General features: G+C 56.2%; 1 protein-coding gene across 1 annotated transcript in view; it reads left to right on the forward strand.

Annotated features, from left to right (window-relative positions):
* Positions 1 to 7,400, forward strand: part of chmp4ba (charged multivesicular body protein 4Ba) — a 54,067-nt gene extending 46,667 nt beyond the window's left edge. Inside the window, exon 5 of the mRNA XM_072515287.1 lies at positions 7,083 to 7,400. Within this exon, the coding sequence (XP_072371388.1) occupies positions 7,083 to 7,153 (71 nt within the window). The 3' untranslated portion in view covers positions 7,154 to 7,400. The remainder of the gene's footprint in view (positions 1 to 7,082) is intronic.
* Positions 7,401 to 14,104: the final 6,704 nt, after the last annotated feature.

Here is a 14,104-nt window from a genome sequence, read left to right on the forward strand (position 1 = left end):
CAGTCTGGGACGGGAGGGGAGTGGGTTCAGTCTGGGACGGGAGGGGAGTGGGTTCAGTCCGGGACGGGAGGGGAGTGGGTTCAGTCCGGGAGGGGAGTGGGTTCAGTCCGGGACGGGAGGGGAGTGGGTTCAGTCCGGGAGGGGAGTGGGTTCAGTCTGGGACGGGAGGGGAGTGGGTTCAGTCTGGGACGGGAGGGGAGTGGGTTCAGTCCGGGACGGGAGGGGAGTGGGTTCAGTCCGGGACGGGAGGGGAGTGGGTTCAGTCCGGGAGGGGAGTGGGTTCAGTCTGGGACGGGAGGGGAGTGGGTTCAGTCCGGGACGGGAGTGGGTTCAGTCCGGGACGGGAGTGGGTTCAGTCCGGGACGGGAGTGGGTTCAGTCCGGGACGGGAGGGGGGTGGCTTCAGTCCGGGACGGGAGGGGAGTGGGTTCAGTCTGGGACGGGAGGGCAGTGGGTTCAGTCTGGAACGGGAGGGGAGTGGGTTCAGTCTGGAACGGGAGGGGAGTGGGTTCAGCCTGGGACGGGAGGGGAGTGGGTTCAGCCTGGGACGGGAGGGGAGTGGGTTCAGCCTGGGACGGGAGGGGAGTGGGTTCAGTCCGGGACGGGAGTGGGTTCAGTCCGGGACGGGAGTGGGTTCAGTCCGGGACGGGAGTGGGTTCAGTCCGGGACGGGAGTGGGTTCAGTCCGGGACGGGACGGGAGTGGGTTCAGTCCGGGACGGGACGGGAGTGGGTTCAGTCCGGGACGGGAGGGGAGTGGGTTCAGTCCGGGACGGGAGGGGAGTGGGTTCAGTCCGGGACGGGAGGGGAGTGGGTTCAGTCCGGGACGGGAGGGGAGTGGGTTCAGTCCGGGACGGGAGGGGAGTGGGTTCAGTCCGGGACGGGAGGGGAGTGGGTTCAGTCCGGGACGGGAGGGGAGTGGGTTCAGTCCGGGACGGGAGGGGAGTGGGTTCAGTCCGGGACGGGAGGGGAGTGGGTTCAGTCCGGGACGGGATGGGAGTGGGTTCAGTCCGGGACGGGAGTGGGTTCAGTCCGGGACGGGAGGGGAGTGGGTTCAGTCCGGGACGGGAGGGGGGTGGGTTCAGTCCGGGACGGGAGGGGAGTGGGTTCAGTCCGGGACGGGAGGGGAGTGGGTTCAGTCCGGGACGGGAGGGGAGTGGGTTCAGTCCGGGACGGGACGGGAGTGGGTTCAGTCCGGGACGGGAGGAGGGTGGGTTCAGTCCGGGACGGGAGGGGAGTGGGTTCAGTCCGGGACGGGAGGGGAGTGGGTTCAGTCCGGGACGGGAGGGGAGTGGGTTGAGTCCGGGACGGGAGGGGAGTGGGTTCAGTCCGGGAGGGGAGGGGAGGGGAGGGGAGTGGGTTCAGTCCAGGAGGGGAGGGGAGTGGGTTCAGTCCAGGAGGGGAGGGGAGTGGGTACAGTCCGGGAGGGGAGGGGAGTGGGTTCAATCCGGGAGCGGAGGGGGAGTGGGTTCAGTCTGGGACGGGAGGGGAGTGGGTTCAGTCCGGGAGGGGAGTGGGTTCAGTCCGGGAGGGGAGTGGGTTCAGTCCGGGAGGGGAGTGGGTTCAGTCCGGGAGGGGAGTGGGTTCAGTCCGGGAGGGGATGGGAGTGGGTTCAGTCCGGGAGGGGAGGGGACTGGGTTCAGTCCGGGAGGGGAGGGGAGTGGGTTCAGTCCGGGAGGGGAGGGGAGCGGGTTCAGTCCGGGAGGGGAGGGGAGGGGAGTGGGTTCAGTACGGGAGGGGAGGGGAGTGGGTTCAGTCCGGGAGTGGAGGGGAGGGGAGTGGGTTCAGTCTGGGACGGGAGGGGAGTGGGTTCAGTCTGGGACGGGAGGGGAGTGGGTTCAGTCCGGGACGGGAGGGGAGTGGGTTCAGTCCGGGACGGGAGGGGAGTGGGTTCAGTCCGGGACGGGAGGGGAGTGGGTTCAGTCCGGGAGGGGAGTGGGTTCAGTCTGGGACGGGACGGGAGTGGGTTCAGTCCGGGACGGGAGTGGGTTCAGTCCGGGACGGGGGTGGGTTCAGTCCGGGACGGGAGTGGGTTCAGTCCGGGACGGGAGTGGGTTCAGTCCGGGACGGGAGGGGGGTGGCTTCAGTCCGGGACGGGAGGGGAGTGGGTTCAGTCTGGGACGGGAGGGCAGTGGGTTCAGTCTGGAACGGGAGGGGAGTGGGTTCAGTCTGGAACGGGAGGGGAGTGGGTTCAGCCTGGGACGGGAGGGGAGTGGGTTCAGTCCGGGACGGGAGTGGGTTCAGTCCGGGACGGGAGTGGGTTCAGTCCGGGACGGGACGGGAGTGGGTTCAGTCCGGGACGGGACGGGAGTGGGTTCAGTCCGGGACGGGAGGGGAGTGGGTTCAGTCCGGGACGGGAGGGGAGTGGGTTCAGTCCGGGACGGGAGGGGAGTGGGTTCAGTCCGGGACGGGAGGGGAGTGGGTTCAGTCCGGGACGGGAGGGGAGTGGGTTCAGTCCGGGACGGGAGGGGAGTGGGTTCAGTCCGGGACGGGAGGGGAGTGGGTTAAGTCCGGGACGGGAGGGGAGTGGGTTCAGTCCGGGACGGGATGGGAGTGGGTTCAGTCCGGGACGGGAGTGGGTTCAGTCCGGGACGGGAGGGGAGTGGGTTCAGTCCGGGACGGGAGGGGGGTGGGTTCAGTCCGGGGCGGGAGGGGAGTGGGTTCAGTCCGGGACGGGAGGGGAGTGGGTTCAGTCCGGGACGGGAGGGGAGTGGGTTCAGTCCGGGACGGGAGGGGAGTGGGTTCAGTCCGGGACGGGAGGGGAGTGGGTTCAGTCCGGGACAGGAGGGGAGTGGGTTCAGTCCGGGACGGGACGGAAGTGGGTTCAGTCCGGGACGGGAGTGGGTTCAGTCCGGGACGGGAGGGGAGTGGGTTCAGTCCGGGACGGGAGGGGGGTGGGTTCAGTCCGGGGCGGGAGGGGGGTGGGTTCAGTCCGGGAGGGGAGTGGGTTCAGTCCGGGACGGGAGGGGAGTGGGTTCAGTCCGGGACGGGAGGGGAGTGGGTTCAGTCCGGGACGGGAGGGGAGTGGGTTGAGTCCGGGACGGGAGGGGAGTGGGTTCAGTCCGGGAGGGGAGGGGAGGGGAGTGGGTTCAGTCCAGGAGGGGAGGGGAGTGGGTTCAGTCCAGGAGGGGAGGGGAGTGGGTTCAATCCGGGAGCGGAGGGGGAGTGGGTTCAGTCTGGGACGGGAGGGGACTGGGTTCAGTCCGGGAGGGGAGTGGGTTCAGTCCGGGAGGGGAGTGGGTTCAGTCCGGGAGGGGAGTGGGTTCAGTCCGGGAGGGGAGGGGAGTGGGTTCAGTCCGGAGGGGAGGGGACTGGGTTCAGTCCGGGAGGGGAGGGGAGTGGGTTCAGTCCGGGAGGGGAGGGGAGCGGGTTCAGTCCGGGAGGGGAGGGGAGGGGAGTGGGTTCAGTACGGGAGGGGAGGGGAGTGGGTTCAGTCCGGGAGTGGAGGGGAGGGGAGGTGGTTCAGTCCGGGAGGGGAGGGGAGAGGTTCAGTCCGGGTGGGGAGGGGAGTGGGTTCAGTCCGGGAGGGGAGGGGAGTGGGTTCAGTCCGGGAGGGGAGGGGAGTAGGTTCAGTCCGGGAGGGGAGGGGAGTGGGTTCGGTCCGGGAGGGGAGGGGAGTGGGTTCGCTCCGGGAGGGGAGTGGGTTCGGTGCGGGAGGGGAGTGGGTTCGGTGCGGGAGGGGAGTGGGTTCGGTGCGGGAGGGGAGTGGGTTCGGTGCGGGAGGGGAGTGGTTTCGGTCCGGGAGGGGAGTGGGTTCGGTCCGGGAGGGGAGTGGGTTCGGTGCGGGAGGGGAGTGGGTTCGGTCCGGGAAGGGAGTGGGTTCGGTGCGGGAGGGGAGTGGGTTCGGTGCGGGAGGGGAGTGGGTTCGGTGCGGGAGGGGAGTGGGTTCGGTGCGGGAGGGGAGTGGGTTCGGTGCGGGAGGGGAGTGGGTTCGGTCCGGGAGGGGAGTGGGTTCGGTCCGGGAGGGGAGTGGGTTCGGTCCGGGAGGGTAGGGGAGTGGGATCGGTCCGCGAGGGGAGGGGGGTGGGTTCGGTCCGCGAGGGGAGGGGGGGTGGGATCGGTCCGCGAGGGGAGGGGGGTGGGTTCGGTCCGGGAGGGGGGGGGTAGCGGGTCCGGTCCGGGAGGGGGGGGGTAGCGGGACCGGTCCGGGGGGGGGTAGAGCGGGTCCGGTCCGGGAGGGGGGGGAGCGGGTCCGGACCGGGAGGGGGGGGAGCGGGTCCGGTCCGGGAGGGGGGGGTGAGTGGGTTTGGTCCGGGAGGGGAGGGGGAGTGGGTTCGGTCCGGGAGGGAGGGGGGGGGGAGTGGGTTCGGTCCGGGAGGGGGGGGGGGGAGTGGGTTCGGTCCGGGAGGGGGGGGGGGGGGGGAGTGGGTTCGGTCCGGGAGGGGAGTGGGTTCGGTCCGAGAGGGGAGTGGGTTCGGTCCGGGAGGGGAGTGGGTTCGGTCCGGGAGGGGAGTGTGTTCGGTCCGGGAGGGGAGTGGGTTCAGTCCTGGGGGGGGGGGGGGGAGTGGGTTCGGTCTGGGAGGTGGGGGGGGAGTGGATTCGGTCTGGGAGGTGGGGGGGGAGTGGGTTCGGTCCGGGAGGGATTCGGTCCGGGAGGGGAGTGGGTTCGGTCCGGGAGGGGAGTGGGGGTGGGTTCGGTCCGCGAGGGGAGGGGGGCGTGGGTTCGGTCCGCGAGGGGAGGGGGGGTGGGTTTGGTCCGCGAGGGGAGGGGGGGTGGGTTTGGTCCGCGAGGGGAGGGGGGGTGGGTTTGGTCCGCGAGGGGAGGGGGGGTGGGTTTGGTCCGCGAGGGGAGGGGGGGTGGGTTTGGTCCGCGAGGGGAGGGGGGGTGGGTTTGGTCCGCGAGGGGAGGGGGGGTGGGTTCGGTCCGCGAGGGGAGGGAGGGTGGGTTCGGTCCGCGAGGGGAGGGAGGGTGGGTTCGGTCCGCGAGGGGAGGGGGGTGGGTTCGGTCCGCGAGGGGAGGGGCGTGGGTTCGGTCCGCGAGGGGAGGGGAGTGGGTTCGGTCCGGGAGGGGAGTGGGTTCAGTCCGGGACGGGATCTGTCTGTCCATTGTGGTGAATAGTGTGTGTACAGCATTCACCAGACCTGATTTTTCATGATTCTCACAGCTGTACAGAAGATTAAAATTTGTAGCATCGGAGGAAACCATTTGATCAATCATGCCTGCTTGAAAGAATTGCAGTTTCTCTTATTTGTCCCATTGCATGGCAATTTTCTCCCCTTCAAATATTTATCTAATTTTCTTTTGAAATTTGCTATTGAATCTGCTTCCGCCACTTTTATCAGGCAGGTCGTCCCAAACCACAATATGTCTGCACATCTCTTCTCTGGCTTTTTCACCGTTAGTCTGTGTCCTCTCGTTATCAGCCCTGCTGTCTATGAGTGTATTTGACTTATTTCTCGTCTGCCTTTTGTTACAATCACAGCTGATGTCACGACTGGACAGGAAGGCCCCAGAATGGAACCCTGGTTCAATCGACCGCAACTTCTACTTATCTTTTAGAAACGTGGATGAACAGCATCACAGGACTGCCAATTAGCTTTTTACAAAAGGATAAAACATTTATTAAACCTGAAAAGATTGACTATACTACAAACTTCTTCACCCTACCTATATTTTCAAAAATGTATACAGATTATTAAGGATAACTCACGGTACAGAATACTTCTTGTACTATAATGTTCTCGGTAAGTACACAGTCCCTGTAAACCAACAGGTCAACTGTGGTCAGACCCACCCCACTCTGAAGCCAAGTTGCAGGCACCACCCATAGAATAGAATTACCATAGAATTTACAGTGCATAAGGAGGCCATTCAGACCCATCGAGTCTGCACCGGACCTTGGAAAGTGCACCCTAAAGTCCCACACCTCTACCCTATCCCCCTTTATCCCCATAACCCCACCTAATCTTTTTTTCCCTAAGGGCAATTTAGAATGGCCAATCCACCTAACCTGCACATCTTTGGACCGTGGGAGGAAACCGGAGCACCCGGAGGAAACCCACGCGCACACAGTGAGAACGTGCAGACTCTACACAGACAGTGACCCAAGCCAGGAATCGGACCTGGGACCCTGGAGCTGTGAAGCAACTATGCTAACCACTATGCTACCGTGCTGCCCCAATCCAACTTGTGTGGATTTTGCATCAAATTCCCCAGATGATTATCACACTGAGCCAAATGGCTTCACTGGAACTCTGACCTCCGCACAAGTGTTTCCAAACTCCACTCTCAAAGACACGCCTTAGAATCTTCTCCCAAATAACCCTTTCTCTCACATGCCTTCACCGTGCATCCACTTCCAAGTTTTCAACCTCTCCTTTCAGTATTCCTCTGCCTTGGATTGCCACGTGTATCCAAGCCTCCACAGCCACACCAACAGAACACCGTTGCCTCACAGGCTGTATTGAGGCGTCACCAACCTTCGGATTATTTCAGATGTCTGGCGTCTCGCTAGCCAACTTCCCTAGTTCTGCACCTTTCAGCTCTGTCTTTAACTGGGCGCCTGTCTCTGCTCCTTTCTTTAAATTCACTGAACAGTACCTCCTTCAATTTCCAGTTCCATCTGTCTGTTTGGCGTCCGTCTTCTGAGACTTCTCTTTTCATTCCCTGATATCTAGAACTATCTGTTCTTTAACTTTTGGGACTTGTTTTCTGGCTCCTCTCCCGCTGCCTGCTTCCAGCTGCTACTGGGCCCAGTTTAAACCCAACTTCATTCTTTCTAACTAAGGTGGCTAAGCAGCAGCCTAGTTCTTTAACACTTGTTTGTTTTCACGTCATAAAGCCTTTAATCACAATGCAAGCACAGTTTGAAATGAAAGCAAAACTCACAGACATGCAAAGACCCTTTGTTCAACAAGAAAGCTTTGGCCTTTTTCTCATACTGAAGCACAAAATGAAACTCTTAAAGCTACACCTTATTTCTAATATCTAAAAATACAGATATAGATTACTTTAAAACTACTTGCTTCCTGACATTTTGTACTCGAGCTATTTAGCATTGGAGGTAAATGAGGATTGCGAGGGTGCTGTGTGTTCAACAGGACGATTCTCCTTGACAATCCTGTTTTGTTTTTGCTTTCTCCAGCCAAGAAGAAGGAAGAGGAAGATTCTGACATGCAGGATCTGGAGAACTGGGCGAATGCTGCTGCTATGTGAAGACGAGGAGCATTTTGTAAAGCACGGACTATGTTATATGTCGCAGTTGTGGGTGTTTTATTATGCAGTGGAGGTCGTGAGCAGGGCACATGTATGAATCGCCACCCGGAATGCATTGGGGGGGGAGGGGGGATTAGGGTGTGCAATGTGACTTTTAGCGTACTTGTACAGGAGGATGAGCAGAGAGGGAGGGGGAAAAACATACTCGATAGTACTTCTGTCCCAGCTTTCATTGGATTTTCATTTGTGGTGATTACAAGCTTCACGCCCACAACTTCCAGTACAGCTCGCTCTTCTGTGGGAGCAGTGGCCCCACTGCACTAGCCTTTGTTATATGAAGCCCTCTGTACATTTATGAAATAGAGACGCAGATTGATATTTGCAAGTGACTGAATTCTTGTAGCATGTCCATAACTGTTTGTATAATTGAGATGAAGCAACTGTTATTACACCTGTAGTTGACTCTGTTTCCTCTTCCATTCTGATTCATTCTTAAAAACAGTTCTTGATCACCGGCCCACCTTGAAAAACAATCTGGAGGAGGCTCTTGACTTATAAAGTTTGTTAATCACGTTCTTTCCCCCCCCCCTCCCCCTGAAAATTTAAACTGTTTAAAAGTGTATTTTAATCAAGTATAGACCAGTCATTTACTGAGTCTGATTGCTCACCCAGTGCCTGATTTAAAAAGAAACTTAGCATTTTTAATTATTTTTCTTTGGAGGAGATGGGTATTGTTTTTTTATAAAGTGCTGGGTGTTGGTGAGGGGACAAAGTGAGGTCTCTTGCGATTCTTCTCACTGGGTGCAATTTCAGGACGTTTTCTTTTCTATGCCATGTGATTCACACGGAAGCTTCCACATGCTTCTTTTGCTCGACGCTGCATTTCTCCTCCCCACCCCCATCCCCGAAAACGGATTGCACACAGCACGAACTTGCCGCTATGGGACTCGTCAGTGCGCGACACGGATTACCTAACCCTACTTAAACCTGCTGTAAATATGTTAAGAGAAATAATAAATAAAAGTTCCTTTTAATGTAACAACTTGTCTCTAACCTGGCGTTTGAAAGCTGGAAGCAGAGATGCTTGAATCGGTGCAGTGTGAAGTTTGCGGTGACGTTACAGCTGATCGAAGCAGCTGCCAGACTGTTGTTTTCCCCCCTCTATCAGCTGTGCTCTGAATGCCAGCCTTGACCCAGCGGGCTGCACCCTTGTCTCTGAATCAGGAGATTTTTGGTTCAACTCCCAATTCCAGAGACTTGAGCACAGAATCTGCATTGACACTTCCAGAGCACTACTGAGGGAGTGCTGCACTGTTGGAGATTTTTCAGATTTAAACGGAAGCTCTGTCTTCCCCCTCAAGCAGACGTAAAACATATCTCTCCTTCCTTTTTACTAGGTTATGGTTCCGGCCAGCAGAGAGTTTCCCCCTGATTCCCATTGACTCCAGTTGAGCTAGGGCTCGGTCAAATGCTGCCTTGATGTCAGGGCAGTCACCCACGCCTCTGGTGTTCAGCTCTTTGGTCCATGTCTGAACCAAGGTTGTAACGAGATCAGGAGCTGAGTGACCCTGGCGGAACCCAAACTGAGCGTCAGTGAGCAGGTTGATAGCACTGTTGACAACATTGCCCATCACCTTACTGGTGATCGAAAGTAGACTAATGGGGCAGTGTGGTAATGGTCCTTTTTTGTGAACATCGCATAGTCTGCACAATTTTCCACTTAGCCAGGTAGATTTTAAATTTGATCAACACAACCTGACAAAATGTCACTCATTGCAAAATAGTGTTTGCTATGAAGAGAGAGTGGCAATCCCGTACTGGTTTCTTTATCACCAGCTCCTCGGCAACACCCGCAGGCGGCAGTGATTGGCATTGTCTAAGTTGGTGTAAAACGTAAAATGATTTTTTTTGAAACATTAGAGGGAGGGTGAAGAAATCAAATTCAATATTCCAAAAAAGAAACCTTAATTTTACAGCACCTCTCATGGCCTTGAGATTTCTCTTAAGGAAAACCAATTGGGTGCTTTAGAAACGTGGCCATTGTTTATTGAAGAAACAAACACTCCGACTGAAGTCAAGTACAAGGCGAGGGTTTATGCAGGCGTCAGCATGTACAATTCTGGACGTGTACTAAAGAGGGTGCAGAGAAAGGTGACGGCTATCATGGGGCTGGACCGCTGGGTAAGATTACTGAAGCTTAAACTCTGCAGCGGAGGGAGGAGCTGGTTAAGGGATAATCGCATTGTGGTGAAGTAAGTACAGATTATCAAACCAAACCCTGTGATTAGGGAGAGGGCGAAAGAGAATTCTTACTGACTGGCTAAGTGTGTCTTAGCCCTGCACTCCGGAAGCTGCTGTTCAGCTTCATTGGCTGTTTTGGAACCGACCTGAGACGGTGAAATAAGCTATGTTGATGCGTATAAAGTCTTTCAAGCCTTTATTTCTCAGTCAAACAAACACAAGAGTGTCCTTGGGTTCAATCCCAGCTTGGTCTGGAGTTATTTAACCTCATTGAGGTGGTAGGAGATTATGGGGGGTGGCAAGAAGTAACGATACCCATTAGGACAGGCAAAGAAAACATTACCCCACCAGTTGTGACAAACTGAAACGGAACGCACTGGAAGTCACCCTCTGCTGAAAGACTGGGATCTTGCAGTGCGCAATTTAATTTCAATGGATATATATCTGCTTCTGTACGCCCTGCGTGCGATTTTAATTAACGGCAGTATGTTAGAACTATAGATTTCTTCCCTGTGAGCTCGGTATCCATCACTAGTAAAGCATCACCTGGCTGTTGGAGCAAATATGATTTATTCGAGGATTTCTTACTGTGCCTAGAAATTCCTTGTAGCTTGAAAGTGAGAGTTTATTAAGTGAGAGTCTGTTTTTTGTCACAGAAATGCTGTTTCTTGTCGGAAGCATGAGGTAAAACATTCTGGGAGAGAAATAGCAGCAAAGGATGGGGGTTAAGGGGAGAGGGAGATAGACTGGCGTTACATAACAACTTTCACCAACTCTCGACCCTCCAAATAATTTTAAAAATAAATTTAGAGTACCCATTTTTTCCAATTAAGGGGCAATTTAGCGTGGCCAATCCACCTACCCTGCACATCTTTGTGTTGGGGCGAAACCCACGCAATCACGGGGAGACTGTGCAAACTCCACACGGACGGTGACCCAGAGCCGGGATCGAACCTGGGACCTCGGTGCCGTCAGGCCGCAGTGCTAACCCACTGCACCATCGACCCTCCAATTAATAATCTTTATTATTGTCATAAGTAGGCTTACGTTAACACTGCTATGAAGTTACTGTGAAAAGCCCCTAGTCGCCACACTCCGGCGCCTGTTCAGGTACACGGAGGGAGAATTCAGAATGTCCAATTCACCTAACAAGCACGTCTTTCGGGACTTGTGGGAGGAAACCGGAGGAACCCCACGCAGACACGGGGAGAACGTGCAGACTCCGCACAGACAGTGACCCAAGCCGGGAACCCAGGCCCCTGGCACTGTGAAGCAACTGTGCTAACCGCTGCCCATTCTAGTCAATGGAGCGCACCAGTTGTGAAGCACCGAAGGGTGGGGCGTAGGTTGAGGCCAAGGGTTCAAACGCACAATTTCCCCAAAATACCTTGGGAAATGGGCGATGGAATTGAGTTCAAGAGCAAAGAGGCAGTGATCCATTTTGACAAAATATTGATTACGCCACAGTTATAACGCGCCCAGATTTCATACAGAAAAGATGTTCATGTGCTGTTAAATTCCGCAGGATGATGTCAGGTGGAAGAGTTCTGAGGCACTGGGGCCTTTCCACTGGAGCAGATGTCAGCAATGCGCAAAGAGAAAGACTTCAAAAGCTCTGAAGGTTTCCGAAATAACAAACTGGGAACACCTGTTTGCTGGGGCTGAAGAGTCGGTGATGAGATGTCATCGGTTTAGAACTGATCTGGTTCCATTGTTATAAGGGAGGCAACAATTGGCCCAAAGATAGATGGTTCCTTGCGTTGCTGCTGAGCCAGCTGGTCTCTGGTTCGCTCCTCGGGCTGTGCTATCGCCCTCCAGTGCTGGCTGTTCCATTTGGCTTCCTGCATTAGGAGGCCGGGGTCCCTGCTATTCAGTTATTATCCAGCAAATCCCTGCTGAATGCGAGCTGTCCGGGTGGGACTCCGTGACGAGGCCCCTGCAGTCAAATAGTTTTGGTGCTGTGGGCTGTAAAATTTGAAACGTGGAACCTTGACCGCTTGTAAGAAACTGGAAGGTAATTCGGAAAAGTAGAATTCAGGACAAGAAATTGATGCTGAAGAGAGAGGGGGGGGCGGGGGGGGGGGGGAACGGGGGGCGACCTTCAGGATCGCGAGGCTGCAGATCGTGAGAGTGGGCAGGGGTTCCCCGAATTTTAGAGAGGCTTCTAAGGTTGCGCTGGAAATCTAAACCAAGCAGGAGGGGAGTGCAGAGTTGAAGGACGTAGAGCTTAAAGTTAGTGTACTCCACGCCTTGTATTGTCAGGTTTGCAACGCAATACCCCGGATCTGCACGGAATGCGAACCGGAGGCGAGGGATATAGTCTGCGAGACGGGGAGGACCTGGAGGGCGCAGCGCCTTACCATATCTGGGTGGACAAAACTATCTGTGCTCCTGGAGTCGAAGAGACAGGACGCTTCCTGCCTGTTGAGTTTGACAGCCATCAAGAATTTTGCAGATGGTAAGGCCGGGACTGGTCAAGCTGGACCGAGCTGAGGTCTGTGGCAGCAGCGTGATCACAAAATGGCGTCGTTGGCGATGTCGGCCATGATGGCAGCCCCCACAGGTCGCACGTGGCGGGCCAAGTCGACGACGGTGGCCAAGATGGCGGGTTGCACGCGGTGGATGACGCGTCGGAAGGGGGCGCTCCCGGCAGGCATGATGCCACGTTGTGAGGTCTGTGAGCCTCTGGCTGGCCCTGACAGGCTTTTGATTTTGGGGCTTTAGAGCGGCCCAGACATACCTTCGCAAAATGACCTTTCTTGCCGCACTAATTACACGCAGCGCTGCGTGCTGGGCAGCACTGCCGGGGATGCTGGCCCTGCCCGCAGAGATAACAGCAAGGTCCTCCGGAGCTGGCTGGCAGCCGTGCGGCGCAGGAGTGAGGTATGCCTAGGTCGGGTGATGGCTTCGCCTCTGACGTCCCCGAGGATGCCGCGTGATCGGACGGGACGGCCTCGAGGCTGTGGAAAGCCACTTCTGATGCGGTAGCCAGATACACTGTCACCTCGAGGTCGAGAGCCCCTTTTTCGAGGAGGCGCTGCCGTATATAGCTGGACCGGGGTCCAGCCACAAGTGTCCCGAATCATTAGCTCCGAATGCTCCGATGCAGAGACCACCCGGCAGTTACAACTGCGGGCGAGTACCCTCAATTCACGAAGATATTCTGCGAGCGACTCACCCTAGCGCTGAGGCCGCGTGGTCAGGAGGTGTCGAGCGAGGGCCTCGTTGACCGGCCTCACAAACTGTCACTTGAGTACGTTTACAGCCTCCATATACCAGGCCGGGTCCCTGATTAACTGGACGATCCGGTGGCTCACCCGGGCGTTGAGACGCTGTTTGAGTGCCGGGGAAACCACAGCAGTCGAGGTAGGTCTCGAAACAACTGAGCCAATGCTCAAAGATAGGCGACGCTGCAGCAGCCTGCGGGTCCAGTTCGAGACGTTCAGGTTTGAGGGCAGCATCCATTATCAAAAAAAAACTTTTAGTCTATTAAATTGATGGACATCAATTCAGTCGAGACGCTGAGTGGCAGTGAACCGATGCTTTAATAGACTAAAAGTGTGACAACCTGTAGCTCCTCCCGCACTGCAAGACTGCCCCAGATTGATGGGCCTTATACTTCCTCAGAGGGGCGGAGCCACAGGCGGAGCCAACAGCAGCACCAATAACAACATTCCAACAGCAACAACCAATAACAGAACAGCAATAACAGTAAGTATATACAACAGTGGAGATAATGATAGTACTAGAACAGTAGAACAATAGTGAACATATATACAACAGCCTTACGTAGCCAAAGGTGGCTCACCACACACAGCCGTTACAGCCCAGTGGGAGGTCAGGGCCCACTCGGCCCAATCCCCCAGCCTTTTCCCATGACCCTGGAATTTATTTTTCCACAGATAATTATTCAATTCCCTTTGGAAGGCCACATTTGAATCTGCCCCCATCACACTCCGGCAGCACATTCCAGATCCCCACCACTTGCAGCGTTAAACGGCTTTTCCTCTTGTCGCCTCTGGCTTTCTTTGCCAAATGCCTTAACCTGGTGTCCTCTGCTTCCTGAACCTTGTGCCAATGGGAACAGTTTCTCCGTATCGACTCTGCCCAAACCACTCCTGATTTTCAGGATATCCGTCAAACCCGTCAACCTCCAGAAAGAGGAACAATCCCAGGTTCTCCAACCTATCCGTCAAACTGAGGACTCTCAACCCCGGAACCATTCTCCTAAATCTATCCTGCCTTCTCTTCATTTCCTTAAGTGTGCCGCTCAGAACTCACCCTAACTTCAGTGTTTTGACATTCTATCTGAACCCCAGAATGTTTTATCCTTTCCCAGCCTTCCTCGTCACCTTCAACGCTTTGCACATATAAACCACCAGAGTGCTCTGCCTCTGCATCCTCCTTAGAATCCTTTATATTACCCGTCCTTGTTCTTACCAACAGGTATTAATTCTCTCTTCAATTACATATGCCCCACGTCCACCCATCCCACCAGCATTTGTCCTCAAGGTTTATCACAATCCTCGTCACAGTCGGCACTCTGTGCTCACACAAATGTGGAAATTGGGCCTGAAGTCCAAGCAATTACTATAGATCCGGAAAAGCCCCGAGGGAATCGACTGTGCCCCTTCCTCCAGCCTGACAAACAGCCTATCGCCACAGCATCGTGACTCACTGGCTCTCATGGTCACAATATCTACAAACAGT

Source organism: Scyliorhinus torazame, chromosome 8 (assembly GCF_047496885.1).
Source record: "Scyliorhinus torazame isolate Kashiwa2021f chromosome 8, sScyTor2.1, whole genome shotgun sequence".
NCBI lineage: Eukaryota > Metazoa > Chordata > Chondrichthyes > Carcharhiniformes > Scyliorhinidae > Scyliorhinus > Scyliorhinus torazame.